General features: G+C 42.0%; 3 protein-coding genes across 7 annotated transcripts in view; 2 read left to right on the top strand and 1 right to left on the bottom strand.

Annotated features, from left to right (window-relative positions):
- LOC117354562 (oocyte zinc finger protein XlCOF6-like) overlaps positions 1 to 7,042 on the bottom strand; it is a 34,352-nt gene extending 27,310 nt beyond the window's left edge. For all 3 annotated transcript variants that reach the window (XM_033932305.1, XM_033932304.1, XM_033932306.1), the window contains exon 1: positions 6,864 to 7,042. In XM_033932305.1, coding sequence (XP_033788196.1) covers positions 6,864 to 7,004 — 141 coding nt within the window. In that variant the 5' untranslated portion in view covers positions 7,005 to 7,042. The remainder of the gene's footprint in view (positions 1 to 6,863) is intronic.
- On the top strand, positions 969 to 21,051 carry LOC117354555 (oocyte zinc finger protein XlCOF6-like). Of its 2 annotated transcripts, none has more exons than XM_033932282.1 (4): positions 969 to 1,130; positions 1,782 to 1,908; positions 13,124 to 13,243; positions 17,992 to 21,051. In XM_033932282.1, the coding sequence occupies exons 1-4, from the start codon at positions 1,104 to 1,106 to the stop codon at positions 20,364 to 20,366; spliced, it is 2,649 nt and encodes an 882-aa protein (XP_033788173.1). In that variant the 5' UTR covers positions 969 to 1,103; the 3' UTR covers positions 20,367 to 21,051. The 2 variants fall into 2 exon arrangements, with proteins under 2 accessions (XP_033788173.1, XP_033788172.1); XM_033932281.1 differs by having other exon boundaries at positions 17,989 to 21,051.
- LOC117354551 (oocyte zinc finger protein XlCOF6-like) overlaps positions 5,637 to 21,645 on the top strand; it is a 70,135-nt gene continuing 54,126 nt past the window's right edge. Inside the window, exon 1 of one of the 2 annotated variants that reach the window (XM_033932272.1) lies at positions 5,637 to 6,224. The gene's annotated coding sequence lies outside the window, so the exon portion shown is untranslated. Of the gene's footprint in view, positions 6,712 to 21,645 lie in introns of both variants that reach the window. The other variant, XM_033932270.1, reaches the window with a different exon arrangement.

Genomic DNA, 21,645 nt, shown 5'->3' with positions numbered 1-21,645 from the left:
TGGGCCGCTGCGAGTGTGGACCGCTGGGCGGGATGGACCTATGGTCTGCCTCAGCGGAGGCAACTCTTATGTTCTTATGTTCTTAAATTATCCAAGATGGCCGCGATTACTGTCTCAGTGCTAAATTTTTTGACCCAAAATTAATATGACACTGTCTTATCTTCTGGGAAACACAGTATGTGTAATCAATTTTTATTTTCAAAAATAAAATCCAACCAACAAAGAACAGTCAACAGAAGAAATACAAAAAAGTAGAACCATTATACTAGGCACACAGACCCAGCACCCAATCCCCCCCACTGTTCCCATCCGCACATCTGGAGCCATATGGAAACCCTACACCAGAGGTAGACAATTCTAGTCCTCGAGAGCCACAGGTCAGGTTTTCAGGATATCCACAATAAATATGCATGAGATAGATTTGCATCTCAAGGAGGCAGTGCATGTACATCCATCTCATACATATTCATTGTGGATATCCTGAAACCCTGACCTGCCTGTGGCTCTTGAGGACCGGAATTGTCTACCCCTGCCCTACACTGACCTTATCCAGCAACGAGTGTCTGGCAAAGAGTTAATCTGAAATGTTACAAGTCCTAGTGTAACCCAAGAATCCAGGTGGCTGGGTTGGTCTGACAGGCCACAATGGTCGAACTAAACAGCAACAGGGTCTAAACTAAAGCTGCTGTTCCTCCTCCTTTCCCCAAGAGCATCCAGAGTTTTTCCTGCTTATTTCTTTTAATTTTCTTAATTATTGGGTAATGAACATCTCTGACTGTCTGTTCCTTCTCTTCTCTTCTGTTCTTTTTTTTCCTTTCTTTGCTCTGTCTCCAGCCTCTTCTCTATCTCCAAACAGAATTGTGTTTCTTTTCAATAAAATTACAGTAGTGTCCTGCATACCAGTAGAACTACATTTCCCAGCATCCATCCTCAGCTGCAAGCTCCCCCTCCCTGTGACATCACCTCCTTGTGGAAGGGGTGGTGATTGTTGTACTATACTGTACGGTGCTGAGGCCCAGCAAAGCACAAAGCTGTGCTGAGGGAGCCCTGCAAGGAGGGAGAGAGACAGAGCTGGATCTGGGGCTCTGGAGAAGGGCGGAATAATGGCTGCAGGACTTTCTGTTCAGCAGGTAGGAGACTGGCAGGAAGTGGGCAGCAGGGCATGCAATGCCAGACAATGCCATCCAGTCTCTTTCTCTCGCTCACACACACATGTTGCATGAGGCAAGCAGAAGAAGAAATGAGTCTGGCACTGCTCAATCCATTCCTGGGGCTCTTCTTCCTGATTCTCCTCCCTTCCTGCTTTAGGATACTCTTTGCATTCTGGCATCTCTTATATTCTCTTTTCTCTCCCTTTCTCCTTTCAGGTCCTGGGCAGGGCTGGCCTCACCTACGGACCAGGTGAGGCCCTGGACCAGGGCGTCAGTGATAGAGGGCACCAAAATCCCAGTCCACTCTACCTTCAGATTTTGAGGGACAGATGCAGGACTGAGATTTTGGCACCCTTTATCTTCAGTGTCCTGAGCCAGTGTGTGTCACCTGGTCCAGCAGGAGGGGGAAAAGGAAAGATACCAGATTCCAGGAGGGTGGTGCCAATACAAAAGTTGGCTTAGAGTGCCACAGCCCCTTTAGCCGGCTGTGGTCCTGGGGGAGAGAGATCCTTGGTGTCCTCTTCTTCCCGTGATTAAATGTCAGGACTCTCAGGAGAATGAAGCCAGCTGAAATCTAATGCATTCTGAGCACCTTCACATGTCCCTGAGTGTTTCTGGTTTGTGTTTTAGGTGCAGGAGACATTTGAGGACATCGCTGTCTCTTTCTCCCAGGAGGAGTGGGGGTATTTAGATGAAGAGCAGAAGGAGCTTTACAGGGAGGTGATGAAGGAGAATTATCAGACCCTGCTCTCACTAGGTATTTATTTATTCATTCAATTTTCTAAACTATTCTCCTAGGGGAGCTCAGAATGGTGTACATTAATTTATTCAGGTATTCAAGCATTTTTCCCTGTCTGTTCCAGGGCTCACACTCTATCTAATGTACCTGGGGCATTCGAGGGATTAAGTGACTTGTCCAGGGTCACAAGGATTTCAAGATTCTGGATGATAAGGAGGGGCGGTTAGTTTTGACCGGAATCTATTCCAATCTATCGTTAAATCTGTAGCAGAAATTTCCGTCAACCATTGTTGTGCCACCTCCTTTGAGAATTGGTAATGTGAGTCTCGCAGAATGTGGTATATGAAGGAAACAGCTATCCCTTGGGTAATGGCTAAATCACATCATTTTTCAATAGTAGTGGACGAGTCAAGAACATAAGAATTGCCATCTCCGGTTCAGACCCTGGGTCCATCAAGTCTGGTGGTCCGCACACGCGGACACCCCGGCAGGTCTACCCTGGCATAGTTTTAGTCCCCATATCACTATATGCTTCTCAAGGGAGATGTGCATCTAATTTACCCTTAAATCTATGACATGAAATTGCAGGTTCTTAGAGTCAATAGCAGAAGTTAATAATTCCCATTGTCAGTAGTAATGTTAGATACCAGGAAATTGTAGAATTACGGATTGAAAGGGTATCACAGTTTGCGAAGCAAAAAGTTGATGTACTTGCCAGAGCCCTGCTTTTTGCCATGTTTTCCATGAAAATGGTTTATTTTTTAATTTAAGAGCTGGATTGTTCTAGAGAGACATAGAGGGCAGATTAAACATTGATACATCCGCAGACTTATTCAAAAAAACAGAGAGCCTGCTGTGTTGCACTCAAAAGCGTAAAAATTTTTAGTTTTTTAGGGATGTACATAGTAAGTAGAGATCTCAAAGGTATTGGTGAGCATTTAAACTGTTCAGTTTCAAACCAAGCTGGGGAGTTCAGTTGGGCACAATCTTGTGTCCAATGTGCTCCATATTTAACTAGAGATGCTATATGGTAATGGTGGAAATCAGGGAAATTTACTCCTCCGCTTTCTTTAGAGGCTCTCAATTTACTAATAGAAATTCTTGGTTTTTTATTTGCCCAAATAAAGTTAGAGAGCTTTGTGTTTATCCATTGATATACTGAAGGGGAACAGAGACAAGGTAACAAGGAAAATATGTATGTAATTTGAGGTGTTGGGGTCATTTTAATTGATGATATTCGACCCCACCAGGAGAGGTATGAAGGGTATCATCTAGTAAACGATTGAAGATGTTCGATTCTAGATATGTTTAAATCCATCACATGGGAGGCATCTTTATGAATTAGAATGGCCAAATATTTAATAGAATGAGAAGACCAAGAAAATTGAAACTGAGCTATATCTGATGGGAAGACCAAATCATTCAGTGGGAATATCTCTGTCTTTTCCCAGTTGACTGAATATCCAGAATGTATCGAGTAAGTACGCACTTGTTGGATGAAAGCTGGTATAGAAAGAAGGGGGTTGCGCAGGAAGAGAAGGACATCATAGAAACATAGAAGATGACGGCAGAAAAGGGCTACAGCCCATCAAGTCTGCCCACTCTGCTTACCCACCCCCTGTCTATGCCCTAATGACCCAATTTCCTTATCTTGACCCTCGTAGGGATCCCACATGGGTATCCCATTTATTCTTAAAGTCTGGCACGCTGTCTGCATATGCCGCTAATTTAATTTGTCTGTGACCTATATGTATACCTTGAATCTGGGGGCATTGTCGTATTGAAAGTAGGAATGGTTCTAAAGCCCTGCCGAGTACCTTTGGATAAAGAAAAGGGTTTAGATAAGGTATTATTAATTAAGAGTCTTGAAAAAGGGTGGCAATATAATGTTTCAATCAATTTAATGAAATAATTTCCAAAATTGAACCACCTCAGAATTCGCAGCAGGAAAGGCTACTCAACACGATCAAAATCTTTCTCTGCATCAATGGCCAATCCTACTACAGGCTCTGAGGTGGACTTGGCTAGATTGTTAATATGATGGAATAATCTAAGATTATCTCCTATGTTTAATGAAGCCAACTTGATCGGTGTGAATGATGAAATGGATTGCATTATTCAAACGTGTGGACAGAATTTTAGCCAAGATCTTATAATCTAGATTTAGTAAGGAGTGGGATCTTTATCTGGTTTAGGAAAAATTATGATAGTGGCTTCGGCAAAATTATATTGTATCTCAGGGCAAAAGTGAACGTAATTAAAGTAAGACAAAAGATGAGGAGCCATGATAGTATTAAAGGTTTTATAGAATTCACTAGGTAATCCATCGGGACCTGGGGCTTTGTTAGTAGTCATAGAGGATATAGCGTTTTTAATTTCCTCTATCGATATTGAAGTGTAGGATGGGATATCTGGTCCAAATATGTGTCAATATCCGATGTAGAAGAGTGCGATTCTGATTTGTATAAAACATCTGAAAACCTGGCTTTTCTCAAAAAATGTAAGTCTCCCTCCAACTTAGGAATCAAGAAAACTCTTATATCTTGGCATCTCAAGTCCTCTAAATTTTCTTCACACTTCTACCTCTAACCCTATGTTGTAGTTCCTTCCTATTTCTCCTACTGTAAACCGCGTTGAGCTCTACGAACGTGGAGATGATGCGGTATACAAACCTAAGGATTAGATTAGAGTAGAATTTTTCAAAATGTGGGGATATTAGCGTTTGATCTGTTTCCGGATGTCTATTGTCAAACTGTATGGCTGATATATGGAATTTATTTTGTTTAATTTTGAGATATTTCGCTAGGGACTTTCCCATGAGATTGTCTCCTACATAGTGCCCAGACGCCTGAACAAATAGATCCCTTCTAGCTTTATATGAGAGCAAGGAGTTATATTCATATTTTTGCTTTATACGGGTGAGCTAGGGGAAGGGTCAGACATATGTTGTGATTCTAAATGTTTAATGGATTGCTCCAATGTCTTCTCCTTTTGAAGGGCTGATTTAGTCTTCCATGCAGAGATCTTGATGAATTCTCCTCGAAGAGAAGCCTTGTAAGCCTCCCATAGAATGGATGGAGCTATCTCCGGGTCTTTCATATTGAAGTCAAAGAACTCCCTGGTGAAGTCACTGATTTTAGTAATGATGTCATCATCAGCTAGAAGATGGTTATTTAATCTCCACGAAGGAGTCCTTCGTTTAGAATTAGGATCAATCAAAAATGTAGGGAAACCGAGGAATGATTTGTGAGCACAGTGGGGTGAATGATGGTATTTGTCAGAGACTGAGCTAATCTGGAGGATACAAGAAAAAAAATCTGTTATTGAATATGTAGCATGTGGGGGGGAGTAATGAGTGTATTCTTTGCCTTTGGGATTTAAAAGTCTCCACGGGTCTAGTAAGGAGAAATTATTGATTAGATTGTGTAATTCAGCATGTGCTCTACCTTTAGATGGTTTGCATGTGGATGTTTTATCCAAAACATAATCTAGAGTCTGATTAAAGTCTCCTCCAATGATGATGGAATGATTGGAAAACTCAAGAAGGGTGGTTTGTAGGTCTCTAAAAAATTCAGGGTGATCAAGTACTGGACCATAAACGTTAAGAAGTATAAATTCTGATGAATGCAACACAACATGAGCCAAACACCATCTGCCCTCTAAGTCAGCCTTGTGGGAGAGAATGGTAAGTGGAACAGTATTTTTAAATAATATAGACACTCCATTCTTTTTCCTGAGTTGCAGGGGAAAATATATGATTAGAGTATCCTGGAATAGACAATTTAGATGGGTCTCTTGTAGAAAAATTACATCGGGACATTTGTTTTTGAAAGGTTGGCTACTTTAGAACGTTTGATAGGGTGATTTAAGCCATTAACATTAAATAAAAGGATATGTAAATCAGCCATCTAGGTGTTTATATAAGCAGCTTCTTGATAGGAGAAACCTCAGAGGGAAAATAAAGAAAAGAGGAAGTACGAATCTAAGTTTAAAAAAATCAAATCAAAGGAAGAAAGCAGATAGGAATAAGAGAGAATCAGATAGAATTAAACTCATAGCACAAAACATAATCACTAAGGGAGTATGTAAGTGCGTAAGGCTAAACAGTTTGTGGGTGTTCCTGTAAGAACAACGCAGTATTGCTACGGAGAACCCAGCCCCTCCAAGAACAGCATCTTTTTTAACTAACCAAACCATTGCCAAACCATCAAAAAGAAGCTGTAATTAAGCATAAATGCAGGACAGCTATATAGACAAACACTGGATCAGAGTATATGATCAGATCACTGCATTTTGATTGAGTCCAAGAAGAGTTTGAGTTCTGTCGGTTCAAGGTAAGACGAGGTGCGATTATTATACATGACTCTCATCCTTGCTGGGAATATGAGTCCAAATTTTGCACCAATATCTTTCAAATCTTGTTGCAAGGAGAGAAATTCCTTGCATTTAGCAGCAGTTGTCTTCGCCAGATCAGGGACTATGTGGAGGTGTTTCCCTTGAAAAAGTAGTTGAGGATGTGATTTTGCGGCTTCCATAATTTGCAGAATGTGCTGAAATCGAAGAATCTTCGCCACAATCAGGCATAGTGTTTTCAGAGATGCTATCAGGTGAGAGGGAACTCGATGTGCTCGTTAGATCTCGAGCGGCTCCTTAAAGGTTAGGCCGAGAAGCTTAGGTAACGTGTCCAGAAGAAAAGCAATGATATTAGAGCCTTCTGCAGTCTCTGGAACACCTATGAGCCGAATGTTATTACGACGGCTCCTATTTAAAAGATCTTCAACCTCCCTTTGCAGAGCATGTTTATCATGCTGATCTACTAAGGTTAGTTTCAATTTCGTTGACGCAGCCTGTTCTTCCAGAGCATCTAAACGATGTCTTGCGTCTACAAATTGTGCATTAATGGACTTAAGTTCCTCACGTACTAATTTTGTTTCAGCCACTTGTGCAGTCATTATCGATTTAAATTATCTCACCTCAGAGATGAGCACATCAAGTTGAGAATCTGTGGATCTGGCCGCCATTTTCTCAGGCGTGCTGGGTTCTGGTTTAGGCCGTTTCCCGCTGAGCTGTGGTGTAGGATTCTGATCCACCTTATTTGGCTTTGGTGGGGTCATCTGTAATATAGAAGAGATCCGGAACTCGGGCTGCTGTGTAAAATAGGCAAAGGAGTAATATAATCTATAGATATTATAAAAGTTCAGGAGGAGCTCCTACTCCATGCGTCCTTTCGCTGTGCTTGTCAGGCTCCGCCCGTATACTTGAAAGGTATTAACGCAGAACAAAATCTACACCAGAGAAATGAAAATGGTGAAAACCAGAGTGCATAATTTGAGGTTGAGGGGTGGTAGATTCAACAGTAATGTTAGGAAATTCTTCTTTACGGAGAGGGTGGTTGATGTGTGGAATTCGCTCCCGAGGGAGGTGGTGGAGAAGGAAATGGTGATAGAGTTCAAACAAGTGTGGGATGAACACAGAGGATCTCGAATCAGAAAATAATGGGTAGACATTGAAGGAACTAAGACCAGTACTGGGCAGGCTTGCACAGTCTGTGTCTCGTATATGGACATTCAGTTGAGGATGGGCTGGGGAGGGTTTCGATGGCTGGGATGGTTAAGATGGGCTGGAGTGAGCTTTGACCGAAACTGCAGTAGATGGAACCTAAACAGACTACCGGGTAGGGCTCTGGTTTCTGGCCTAGAAATATCTAAGAAAAAGGGCCAATTAAACTAAATGAATTTATGGAGCATGTATGGATGGACCACTCGGGTCTTTATCTACCGTGAGTTCCCGTTGTAGTCTCAAGACTACAACGGGAAGTCACGGCAGCCATTTTGATGATAGCTCTGCACGGGGTAGGAGTGTAGGATGATTGCTCCTGCCCCGCGTCACTGCTAGACCACCAGGTAAGGTCGGGGACACAGGAGGGAGGTGGAGGTGGGTCAGAGCCAGCCCATAAACTTATTTGCAATTTTTCCCTATTCGCGGGCTGGCTCTGCACCTAACCCCCGCGAATATTGAGGGCCTGCTGTATATCCTGGAAGAGAGTTGCATAGCTGTGGTGCGGTTACTGAGAAGATTTCTGTCCATCTTGTGCCTACGTACTTAAGAGATGGGATAGAAAGGAGGGTTCAGGGGCAATGTTAGGAAATTCTACTTTACGGAGAGGGTAGTGGATGCCTGGAATGCGCTCCCGAGAGAGGTGGTGGAGAGTAAAACTGTGACTGAGTTCAAAGAAGCGTGGGATGAACACAGAAGATTTAGAATCAGAAAATAATATTAAAGATTGAACTAGGCCAGTTACTGGGCAGACTTGCACGGTCTGTGTCTGTGTATGGCCGTTTGGTGGAGGATGGGCAGGGGAGGGCTTCAATGGCTGGGAGGGTGTAGATGGGCTGGAGTAAGTCTTAACAGAGATTTCGGCAGTTGGAACCCAAGCACAGTACCGGGTAAAGCTTTGGATTCTCGCCCAGAAATAGCTAAGAAGAAAAAAAATAATAATTTAAATTGAATCAGGTTGGGCAGACTGGATGGACCATTCGGGTCTTTATCTGCCGTCATCTACTATGTTACTATGTTACTATGGTTTGATCAGATGAACGTAGGGTTCTTGAGGGAGTGTATGGAATCAGTAATCTATTGAGAAAAGTTGGAAGATTATTCTGGTGAATCTTAAGACTGTAATGCAATTTTCTTGTACAATCTCTCTGGCAGCTGAACGGCTGGGATCTTGTATCTCTATTAGCTTCAGCTTCAGGGCAACTAAAAGATCCCTCCCCTTTGGGCTACCTGCCCAGGAGCTCCTGTCTTGCTCAGTTTGATCCTGCAGTTTCACTGCTTGGTTTCATCTCAGTTAACTCTGCTCGTGATTTGTTTTCAATTCCTAGTCTTATTTTGATTTTTTTTTGCAGGTTTGCCCACATGCTGCGGATCAACTCGGTGTGAGTGACCCTTCGGCGGGAGATCGCAGACATTTTAATGTTTGTCTGCTTCTGGAGGGTGCTCTTTAAGCCTGAAACTGCAGTAAGCCCTCTGGACAGCCTGCAGATTGAATCGGATCTCCAGGTTCGGGAGCCATCTCTCCCCTGGTTCGTCCGCAAAGGGTAGAGCACAGGCTGCTGCAGTTCCGAGGAACCGAGCCTCGTGAGTTCCCTGATTTCCCTGCAGGGTCCTGGAGGTCGTGATCTGAGGTGGCAGGGAAGTTGAGGCGGCCAGATCTGAAATTCCAGTTTAATCAGCTCCTGAGGTATGATCTCACTGTGTAATGCTGGCTGCCATTGAAATGCATTGCAGCACATGTCTGTGGTGTCTGAGTTTGCCGATTTTAGGGAGTCCTTAAATCGGGGTTTTGGGGGGGTTTCCCTGCATACCCTAGTCTCTTTCCATGGGTGGCGCATCCTCTCTTGGCTTTATCCGCGGCTCATGTGGCCAGCGTCAACAACGTTCAGGAAGACTTCCTCAGTCGTCAGTCTCTGGACCTGGGAGAATGGTCCCTGTCCGGGCTGGCTTTCGCTCCTTCGATCTGATGGCATCCTAAGTGAACAGGAAGGCAGACAGCTTATTCAGCCGCCACCGAGAGGTCAGCGTCGTAGGAATCAACGCTTTGGTTCTAACTTGGCCCACTGGGGACCTTATATGCGTCTTTCTCCTGTGGCCCATGATAAGGCACATTTTGGGCCGGGTGTCTTGGCACAGGGGCCCTGTGATCCTTGTGGCTTTGGACGGTCTGTGTCTTCCTCACCATCGGCAGTTCCTCACGCTGGATTAGTTTGCACTTCAAGATCCAGACCGCTTTGGTCCTGTAGTCTGGCGTTTGAGCGGGCAGCCTTGACGGCGAGGGGTTATTCCTCTGCGGTTTTAGCCACGCTCCTGCTGAGCAAGCAAAAATCGCTGGTCTCGGCCTATGCGAACGCCTGGGGGTGTTTTTGGCTTGGTGTGCGGGGCTCCAGGTGGACCCTTTGGTTCCATCGATGGCTCTGGTTCTGGACTTTCTGCAGGCTGGCCTTAGGAAGGGTCTGGCAGTCTTTTCTCTATATGTTCAGTTTGCGGGCCTCTCCTGTTTGGATCCCTCTTCGTTCAGGAGTTCTCTAGCTTCTCATCCTGCTGTTGTCTGGTTCTTGCGGGTGGGCAAGGAGGCTGGGGCCTCCCTTACGACTGCCTTGCCCGTTGTGGAGCCTGAATTTTGGTCCTACGCTCCCTGACTCGTCCACTCATGAACCCCTGGATGCGATCTCACTGAAAGATCTTACCATTAAGACCGTCTTCCTGGTGGTGGTCACTTCTACACGGCGAGTGTCAGAGCTTCCAGCTTTGTCATGCAGAGATCCTTTTCTCCGCAACATGGAACCGGCGGTGATATTGAGGATTGTGCCTTTTCTTCCCGAAAGTGTTTTCTTTTTTCCTCATGAACCAGGGAGTTTGGTTGCTGGCCTTTGTTCTTTCAGGTTCCACATCTCAGGTCCATGTTCTGCGGTCTCTGGCTATCTGGCGTCGTCTTTTGGGATACCTAGGGGCCACTACCCCTTACATCTGTCGGCCCATCTGTTTGTCCTGGCAGGCCCCGCACTTCAAGGCCTGTTTCTGAGACTTCTATTTTGCGTTGGATGCGAGTGGCTATTTCCCCGGCCTGTGTGGCGGTAAGGAGGAAGCCTCCCCTTGGGGTGGAAGATTACTCTCCTGAGGAATGGCTTCCTTGTAGGCTGAGTCTCACACGGTCTCGCCTGTAGAGACTTGGTGGGAGGCCACGTGGGCTTCCCTTCATACCTTTTCCGGGTTTTTCAGGCTTGATGTGGTGTCTACGAGTGATATGGTCTTTAGCGTTTCTGTTCTTGCGGCGGGCTCATCAGACCCACCCTGAGTTTTGGGGACTGCTTTGGTACGACCCAGCCGTTCAGCTGCCAAAGAGATTGTACAAAAATGAAAGATTAGGTTTCTTATCTCTGCTAATCTTGGCAGCTGAATGCCCGCCCATCTTTTTTTTTGTCCGATTCGCAGGTTGCCTCTTCAGTAACTGGTAAGCTGGATTTCTGTCTTTAACTGGCCTCAACAATTGGAAAAAAAAAAAAAGAAAAAATTCATGCGTATTACCCTTTGTTGGGTTTAAGGGTTGGTGGGGGTCCTTGGGAGGGGGGGGTGCCCCTTCTGATCTTCAGGCTGTGTCAATGTTCCAGGATTTCCTGGGTTTTGCAGTTTATGATGTTTGCATTATCTGTTTGTTTCCAGTTGGCTGTTTTTGGTTGTAGTTTTGATATGACACGATATTGAGCAGAAATTAACTGGTAGCGGGAGTTCCCGAGCCCTCTCTCTCTTTTCTTCTGTTTCCTGTTGTCATAGGTCTACGTGGCTTTTCTGCTAACTGAGCAAGACAGGAAGCTCCCGGACAGGTAGCCCTAAAGGGGAGGGATCTTTTAGTTGCCCTGCAGCTGAAGCTAATAGCGATACAAGATCCCAGCCATTCAGCTGCCAGAGAAGATTTACAAGAAGGAAGATTAGCAGAGGTAGGAAACCTAATCTTTCATTATAAGAAATAAGGTGCGGTATTGGTAGCCAATGAGCGATTTTTAATAGAGGAGTCACATGGTCGTACTTTTTTGAGTTGGTTATGATTTTTATAGCGGATTACTTGTAATCCATTCCATTTTCATATGTACCTTTGTCAGCCAATCGTGGTCCTTCTCCAGGATTTTCACAGGATGTTTGAAATTATCCTCTTTGGAATGATGTATAACATATGGAGTGATAGTTTTGCTATGGGGGAGTGTCTTGAAGAGTCAACTTGACTCTGAAATTTACTGTACAACAGGGGGAGGGTGGGGGCACTTTTATAGAGCTCTTGTGTCATATTTGTTGATTGCATTAGATTCTATGTCGGACATGATTAGGTTTATATCCTGATGTTACTTCTTGTTTGCTGCTGTTAGTATTATCGAAAATATTAATAAAAATTGAATGTGGAAAAAAAATGGAAGGTCTAATCTAATCTTTGATTTATATACCGGGTCATCTCCCAATGGAGCTCGACTCGGTTCACATATAATTAAGACTAGAGTACATAGCAGAAAACATAAGAGAAGGAAGAACTAATTTAAAAATAAAGTACATAAGAAAAGCATAATATTATCATTTCGTTGAGGCTGTAGTTAAACCATTTAAAAATTGCGAGAACAACAAAGTTTTCAGGAATTTACGAAATAATTGCAGCTGGCCTAAAAGCCTAATGGAGTCAGAAAGTTCATTCCAGATCTCCACAAACTTGAAAACAAAAGATCGACTGAGCTTCCCAACAGATTTAATTCCCTTAAAGGAAGGTAATCCAACTATATGGAACGAATGGTCAAACAAAAGGATAAACACAATTGGTGACAAGTTGATTAAAATATCAAGAAATACCTAGATTTAGAATTGAAAAGAAATTCTTACTGCTTTGGTTGAGGGTAATCTCTGAAATGGTTGACTCTTACTGCAGGAAAGTTCTCTCTGGAGGGGGGATGTAGGAAAATAATTTTGGCTTCCTGAGGTTTCTCTGAGCTCACATCGGTTTGGATGAGATGAAGAAGACCTTATTACATTAAAATCCATTTCTAGACCGCAATACCTTCCAGATCGATGTGGTTTCCATCATCAAGAGACTGTACACCACAGTGAAATACAAAAGAAATATCATCTTCTTTACTTTCCTAAGAATCTTACGTAAAGGGAAGTCTTCAATAGTTTTCGGAAATGCATGTATGAAATCCAAGAAGCAAACAAAATACGCAGTTCCGAATCCCAACTGGCAGCCTGATATGCAATTGTTCGATGCAAAAATTTATTGTAAAGACATCCTCACACTGGAGGGAACACAAACAATGAAGTTATCCTTAGTGGACAAACCACCTTAAAAAATGTAAATTACTCCAATAAATAACCAGGTGTCTGACCGTGTTTGGCTTTGTAACAAAGAGTCCCAAATTTAAACCAAACCTTGGCCTCAAGGAAGAGGAAGTTCACACATAATGAAATGAGGCTGATAATGTTTTATATTATCTAGAATGGGAAATAGATTATAAAGATAAGTAAAGAGGATTTATGGGACTTTTGCAGGGCTTAAAATGATTCCTTTAACCGAGTGTTTGGATATTTTTCGTCACTGAAGTTGGTGAAATTCTTTATGCTAGACATTTCTCCTACGTCTTAAATTTGAGGGACTCGGTCAGTAAATAATTTGGGGAAACCTAATGCAGTTTTCTTACACCAGGAACAGGATCTCTGACCGTTGCTCCTGACATCATATGCCGCATTGAACGAGGGGAAGAGCCGTACATCAAGGATGAGCCAGGATCAGAGGAAAGAGAACCTGGGAGAAGCAGCTGCTCAGGTGAGTGCAGTAATAAGAGGGACGGGGGTGAAACCGCTGAGATAAAGTCTGGCATTGTAACCTAAATTTCCAAACCAGGCTCATCTTTATCTGAGCATGCATGAGATACTCGGGTTCTTATATGAGGGGCAAAGATCCATTTTATGGCACAATACCTTATTGTCACACAGAGTGAAAATTAACTTAACTAACATTTTATTCTCCCCAACCTCTTAACTCTTTCTATATCAATCACTCTCACATTTCCTTCTATACTGGCGCAGTGGTTAGAGCTACGTCCACAGCACCCTGAGGTTGTGGGTTCAAAGCCACACTGCTCCTTGTGACTCTGGGCAAGTCACTTAATCCCCCCATTCCCCCAGGGACATTAGATAGAGTGTGATCCCAACAGGACAGATAGGGATAAACACTTGAGAACCTGACTGTAAGCCACTTAGACTATAAGTTGTATTATAAGTACTAAAAATAAATAAATATTTCTGGAATATTAGTTCTCTTACAATGTAAGGTGTATGTTTCAAAGAATGTTCCATTATTTTCCATAGATTTTTCCCTCCTCCCCCCACCCTCCCCCCAAAATTCAATTTTGTAGCCTTCTTCTGGACCAACTCCATCCTTTTAATATCTTTTTGAAGGTGCATCCTCCAGAATTGTACTCAATATTCTAAATTAGGACTTGCCATAGTCTTATACAGGGGCATCAATACATCCTTTTTCCTACTGGCCATACCTCTCCCTATGCACCCTAAAATCCTTCTAGCTTTCACTAACACCTTTTCAATCTGTTTGATGATCTTAAGCTTGTCAAACAGTGATAGCGAAAGCTAGAAAGGTGCATAGGGAGAGGTATGGCCAGTAGGAAAAAGGAGGTATTGATACCTCTGCATAAGACTCTGGTGAGAACTCATTTAGAATATTGTGTACAATTCTGGAGACCGCACCTTCAAATAAATAGAAAAAGGATGGAGTCGGTCCAGAGGAAGGCTACTAAAATGGTGTGTGGCCTTCATGATAAGGCGTATGGGGCAGACTTAAAGATCTCAATCTGTATACTTTGGAGGAAAGGCAGGAGAGGAGAGATATGATAGAGATGTTTAAATACCTACGTAATGTAAATGCGCATGATTCGAGTCTCTTTAATTTGAAAGGAAACTCTGCAATGAGAGGGCAACATGGAAATATGGTGGAACAAGGACAACATCTGGGACACTGTGCGTCTTGGATACAAGCTATACCGCAGAGACAGAATAGAACACAAAGGTGGGGGTATTTCCCTATACATAAAAGAGGTTAATTGAATCTACCAGAGAGAATACACCAGAAACGAACAATAAGGTAGAGTCTCTATGGGTCAAAATACCGAGAACAAATGGATACGAAGATCGGCATCTACTACCGACTCCCAGGGCAGTCCGAAGAGACTAATGAAGAAATGACGGACGAGATTAAACACGAATACAAGGGAGGCAACGCAGTTATTGTTGGCGACTTCAGTTATCCGGGGATAGATTGAAACCTAGGCAACTTCAGCTGCAGTAGAGAGACCAAGTTCCTGGATGCTGTAGGTGATTGCTTCCTGGAACAACTTGTCATGGAAAAAATGAGAGGAAATGCAATTCTAGACTTAATTATAAATGGACTACGAGGCACAAGGTATAGAAGTAGAAGGGACATTGGGAAACAGTGATCACAACATGATCCACTTCAACCTAGACACAGGAACAAAAATAGATCCAGAACGACAGCTACGGCAGGGAACTACGAAGTGATGAGAGTCATGGTGAGGAAGAACATTAAGAAGAGGATAAGCATTATAAATATGCTACAGCAAGCATGGTCCCTTTTTAAGGACACAGTCACAGAGGTGCAAAATTTATATATACCGCATATCAACAAGGGTTCCAAGAGAAAGAAGAACAAGGAACTGGCGTGGCTCACTGTACAGGGAAGGACGCGATTAAGGAATGGAAAAGGACAAAGATGGAAGAAAACTGGAAAAAGCACAAACAACATCAAAGCAGGTGCCATAAGGCGGTAAGAGGGGCTAAAGAGACTAGGAAGAACAAATAGCCAAGGAGGCCAAAAACTTTAAGCTGTTCTTTTGATATATTAAGGGGAAACGACTCACGAAGGAAGCGGTGGGGCCGTTAGATGATCAGGGGATAAAGGGAGTGCTAGAGGACAAAGCCATCGCCAACAAACTGAACACATTTATTGCGTCTGTATTTACCGAAGAGGATATACACAACATACCGGAAGCAAACAGGCTATATGCGGGAAACGAAGATGGGAAACTGACAGGGTTGACGGTCAGTCTAGAAGAGGTATGCAGACAGATTGATAGGCTTTAAAACGATAAATCCCTGGGACCGGACAGCATCCACCCGAGGGTAATCAAGGAACTGAAAGGGGTTATAGCTGAACTGCTTCAACTAATAGCCAATCTGTTGATCAAATCAGGAAAGATTCCGGAAGACTGGAAAGTGACGAATGTTATGCCAATCTTCAAGAAAGGTTCGAAGGGAGATCTGGGAAACTACAGACCAGTGAGTCTGACTTCGGTACCGGGAAAGATGGTAGAGGCGCATCATCGATTACCTTGACGGACACAAACTGATGAGGACCAGACAGCACGACTTCAGCAATGGAAGATCATCCTTGACAAACTTACTGCAGTTCTTCGAAGGAGTAAATGGGCGGATATACAATGGTGATCTTGTCGACATCGGTGAAAAGGGCAAACAGAATGCTAGGAATGATTAAGAAGGGGATCACAAACAGATCTGAAAAGGTTATCATGCCGTTATACCGGGCCATGATACGCCCCCACCTGGAATACTGCATCCAACACTGGTTGCCGTACATCAAAAAGGACATAGTACTAATCGAAAGGGTACAGAGAAGAGTGACAAAAAATGGTTAAGGGATTGGGGGAGTTGCCATACAATGAGAGGCTAGAGAAATGGCACTCTTCTCCCTTGAGAAGAGAAGACTGAGAGGGGACATGATGAAAACCTTCAAGATATTGAAGGGAATTGACTTAGTAGAGAAAGAGAGATTGTTCACCCTCTCCAAGATGAAGAGAACGAGAGGGCACTCGCTAAAGTTAGAAGGGAAGAGATTCCGTACAAACGTAAGGAAGTTCTTCTTCACCCAGAGAGTGGTAGAAATCTGGAACGCTCTTCCGGAAGCTGTTATAGGGGAAAGTACCCTTCAGGGATTCAAGACAAGGATGGATAAGTTCCTACTGGAACAGAACATACGCAAGTAAGGCTTGACTCAAATAGGACACTGGTCTTTGATCTAAGGTCTGCCAGGTGATCAGACTGTTGGGCACGATGGACCACTGGTCTGACCCAGCAATGGCAAATCTTATGTTCCTATAGGATGGAGTAATCTAAGGAAATACCTTTTTACAGAAAGGGTGGTAAATGCATGGAACATTCTCTCAGTAAAGATGGTGGAGACAGAGACTGCATCTGAATTCAAGAAAGATTGGGATAGACACGTGGGATCTCTTAGGAAGAGGAGATAATGGATGCTGTGGATGGACAGCCTGGAGAAGCCATTTGGTCTTTATCTGCCATCATGTTTCTATGTTTAATATAAGTGGTTTTATTCCAGCCATCAAAGATCTTTCTGTAGAATGAATTATTTCCTGAAAAAAAGGTCTCATCGACAGCTTTAGCCATTTAAAGTATTTAATAATATACTTGTCATTCTACAAGTTTGGGAATCCAAAAATGTGGTCCACATTTTTTATGAAATAGGTATTTCTAGTGCAATAAGTGTGTTATTCTGGACAAGCGGGTAATCTCCCCATGGCCGCGAGCCTTTTCAGAAGAAATCCACTCTGTATCCCTCCGGGAGCTCTACTACCACCTACAGTTCTTCCCTTTTGCACACGAGCCCGGTCTACTCTACATTGGTTTGCTAAGGTTTTACAGAGTACATGTGACGGCAAGGGAGGACTCTATCTTTGGGTCCTCAGTACTACGTCCCGGGGCAGTCATCCCGTCCTAGATTTCTGGGACGGCTTTTGTATGTCCCACTTGTCCAGAATGATACACCTATTGCATTAGAAAAAGAGATTAGGCACTAACCTTGCTAATACCTTTCCTAGGAGATAGGTGTGTCATTCTGGACCCCCACCCTGTCATTTATTTCCTGCACCTGCCTACTGTCTCATTCAGAATGTTCCTCTCTCAGCCTACAACTTGGATGCCAGTCAGACCTTAAGTCCATGAAGAGGAGTCTATTACTGGGGTAATTTGGGGGTACTACTTGAGCTCCCTTAATGCTTCTGTTGGCATGCTTGTTTCCACGTTTGATTGATGTTGGTTGAAATATTTGTTTTATTTAGAGCAGAAAAGACTTGTTACCTTGAGCCGTTTCTCCATACGCTGCCTAAGTTTCAGAGTGGCTCTTGCCTGCTTGGGAACCAACTGTAGGTGGCAGTAGAGCCCTCTGTGAAGTAGGAGAGACAAAGAAAAGATCCGGAGTGGATTCTTTCTGCAAGGCTCACGGCTATGGGGAAATTGCTCACTTGTCCAGAATGACACATCTATTGCACCAGAAAATATATTAGCAAGGTAAAACCTAATCTCTTTATAGGAAAGAACCTTGGTTCTTAAGACATTCGTAGTCCATTGCTACATTAGCTATCCTTCTCCTTATTAAACACGGTTAATATCTTAGTATCACTGTCTCCTAACACTTGATTAATACCTTCTGTTTATATCCAGCAGGTCATCAGATCATTCAAGCAAGGAAGAGAGAAAAGAATAAACAAGAACAAATTCAAAGCCAATTAGAACATGTCTGTGAGAATATTTCTCAGGGAACTAAGAGGCGAAATAGAAGGAATCGTCAGCAGGAATCAGAGGAGCAGAGAAACAGTGCAGGAGACTCAGCAGATGGAGTCACTGAGTGTGACAGGAGTAACAGGGAGCTCAATATCATCCCCGAGCACCAGAGACACCTAGCAGAGAAACCCTTCCAAAATAATAATAGTGATCAAGTGACTTCTAAATGTAATCAGGGAGAAAGGAAAGGAAAAGAACAACAGAAAGAATTTACACGTACTCCATATAATAAGAAAACCAATTTTATTTGTAGTAAGAGTTATAGGAGATTTGACTTGTTTTCAGAACGCCAAATGCACCAGAGGAGTCAAATAAATCTAAAAAGTAATCAAATAATTCACCAAGGAAACAAAAAATTTACATGTACTAAGTTTAACAAAAGCTTCACTTGGCTTTCATATCTAAAATGCCACCAAAAGATTCATACAGGTGAGAAGCCATTTGCATATATTGAGTGTAATAAAAGCTTCCTTCGGCTTTCACAACTAAAACGTCACCAAAAGATTCATACAAGTGAGAAGCCATTTGCATGTATTGAGTGTAATAAAAGCTTCACTAGTGGTTCAAATCTAAAAAGACACCAAATGATCCACACAGGATACAAACCATTTACATGTACTGAGTGTAATAAAAGCTTCTTTCGGCTTTCACAACTAAAAAGTCACCAAAAGATTCATACAAGTGAGAAGCCATTTGCATGTACTGAGTGTAATAATAGCTTCACTAGTGTTTCAGATCTAAAAAGACACCAAATGATTCACACAGGATACAAACCATTTACTTGTACTGAGTGTAATAAAAGCTTCCTTCGACTTTCAAACCTAAAAAGTCATCAAAAGATTCATACAGGTGAGAAGCCATTTGCATGTACTGAGTGTAATAAAAGCTTCCTTTGGCTTTCAAACCTAAAAAGTCACCAAAAGATTCATACACGTGAGAAGCCATTTGCATGTACTGAGTGTAATAAAAGCTTCCCTCTGCTTTCACAACTAAAAAGTCACCAAAAGATTCATACAGGTGAGAAGCCATTTGCATGTACTGAGTGTAATAAAAGCTTTCCTCGGCTTTCACAACTAAAAAGTCACCACAGAATTCACACAGGTGAGAAGCCATATACATGTACTGAGTGTAATAAATGTTTCCATCAGTTTAAATGCCTAAAAAGTCACCAAAAGATTCACACAGGTGAGAAGCCATTTACATGTACTGAGTGTAATAAAAGCTTCACTTATATTTCACATTTAAAAAGGCACCAAAAGATTCATACAGGTGAGAAACCATTTACATGTACTGAGTGTAATAAAAGCTTCAATAATCTTCCACATCTAAAAAGACACCAAAAGATTCATACAGGTGAGAAGCCATTTGCATGTACTGAGTGTAATAAAAGCTTCCTTCGGCTTTCAAACCTAAAAAGTCACCAAAAGATTCATACACGTAAGAAGCCATTTGCATGTACTAAGTGTAATAAAAGCTTCCCTCGGCTTTCACAACTAAAAAGTCACCAAAAGATTCATACAGGTGAGAAGCCATTTGCATGTACTGAGTGTAATAAAAGCTTCACTAAGCTTTCACAACTAAAAAGTCACCACAGAATTCACACAGGTGAGAAGCCATATACATGTACTGAGTGTAATAAATGTTTCCCTCATCTTAAATGTCTAAAAAGTCACCAAATGATTCACACAGGTGAGAAGCCATTTTCATGTACTGAGTGTAATAAAAGCTTCACTTATATTTCACATTTAAAAAGGCACCAAAAGATTCATACAGGTGAAAAGCCATTTACATGTACTGAGTGTAATAAAAGCTTCAATAATCTTTCAAGTCTAAAAAGACACCAAATGATCCACACAGGATACAAACCATTTACGTGTACTGAGTGTAATAAAAGCTTCCTTCGGCTTTCACACCTAAAAAGTCACCAAAACATTCATACAAGTGAGAAGCCATTTACATGTACTGAGTGTAATAAATGTTTCTCTTATTTTTCATGTCTAAAAACTCACCAAATGATTCATACAGGTGAGAAGCCATTTGCATGTACTGAGTGTAATAAATGTTTCTCTTATCTTTCATGTCTAAAAACTCACCAAATGATTCATACAGGTGAGAAGCCATTTGCATGTACTGAGTGTAATAAAAACTTCAATAATCTTTCACATCTAAAAAGACACCAAAAGATTCACACAGGTAAAAAGCCATTTACACGTACTGAGTGTAATAAAAGCTTCACTCAGCTTTCACATCTAAAATGACACCAAATGATCCACACGGGAGACCAATTTAAGCGTAATTAAGGTAATAAAATATTCACATACCTTTCAAGTCTAAAAAAAACAAAAAATAAATCCACATGGAAAACGAGCCATTTACATGTACAGAGTGTAATAAAAATTTAACTTGCCTTTCACATATAAAATGTTACTTAATGATCCACAATGGAGACAAATCATTTACATGTAATAACTATAATAAAAGTTTCACTCTGCTTTCAAAATCTAAAAAGTTACCAAAAAATTCACTCCGATGACAAACCATTTAAATTTAGTGAGTGTAATAAAAGCTTTAGACAACTTTCATATCTAAAAAGCACCAAACAACCCACACGGGGGACAAACTATTTATATGTATGTAAAAAGTGTAATAAAAGCTTCACACGGCTTTTAAAGCTTTAAAGTTCACCACAATATTCACACAAGAGACAAACCATCTACATATAGAGAGTGTGGTAAAAGCTTCACTTGGCGTACAGATTCAATAAGTCACCAAAGATTCACACAAATGACAAACCATTTAAATGTACTGAGTGGAACGAAAGCTTTAGACAGCTTTCAAATCTAAAATATTACATTAGGGATTTCTATTCCGCCATTACCTTGCAGTTGAAGGCGGATTACAAAAGAATCATCCAGGATGTATTACAACAAGAACTTACAAAAAAAAAAAATTGGTCATTTTCAAAGAGAGTAAGAAATGGATAAGGTTATTTGTTTGGGGTAGTTGGCTTTAGTGAGAGGTGGAGTTTGAAACTTGCGGTATTATTTCTTTTTTCAGGGTTTTCTTGAAGAGTATGGTCTTTATTTCTTATCTAAAAGTCTTGTAGTCGAGGGATGCCGTCAGTAGATTGGCGATTTGGTTGTCTAGTTTGGCTGCTTGAGTGGCCAGGAGGCCATCATATAGATTATTCCGTTTGACCTCCTTAATTGGGGGGTATGAGAATGGGGTGTGAGTTTTCCTATGTCTGGTTGCGATGTTGTGGATGAGGCGGTTATTCAGGTAGTTTGGACTGTCTCTGTATAAAGTCTTAAATAGTAGACAGTAGAATTTAAATTGTATTCTTGCTGAGATCGGAAGCCAATGCGATTGGAGATATGCTTCTGTAATGTGGTCATGTTTCTTTAATGAGTAGATGAGTCTTAGTGCTGTGTTTTGGATAGTTTGTAGTTGTTTTGTTATGGTTGTAGGGCATGGGAGGTAGAGGATGTTACAGTAGTCAAGTAGGCCTAGTATTAAGGATTGAACTATGAGCTGGAA

Source organism: Geotrypetes seraphini, chromosome 2 (genome assembly GCF_902459505.1).
Source record: "Geotrypetes seraphini chromosome 2, aGeoSer1.1, whole genome shotgun sequence".
NCBI classification, from domain to species: Eukaryota; Metazoa; Chordata; class Amphibia; order Gymnophiona; family Dermophiidae; genus Geotrypetes; species Geotrypetes seraphini.
This window is presented reverse-complemented; position numbering and strand designations above follow the sequence as displayed.

What these genes read in the sequence shown, in the direction of transcription:
- LOC117354555 (XM_033932281.1), top strand. Translation starts at nt 1,104, where the DNA reads ATGGCTGCAGGACTTTCTGTTCAGCAG. An exon ending in CAGGACTTTCTGTTCAGCAG is followed by an intron (nt 1,131 to 1,781) that starts GTAGGAGACTGG and finishes TTTGTGTTTTAG; the next exon opens with GTGCAGGAGACATTTGAGGA. An exon ending in TCAGACCCTGCTCTCACTAG is followed by an intron (nt 1,909 to 13,123) that starts GTATTTATTTAT and finishes TTCTTACACCAG; the next exon opens with GAACAGGATCTCTGACCGTT.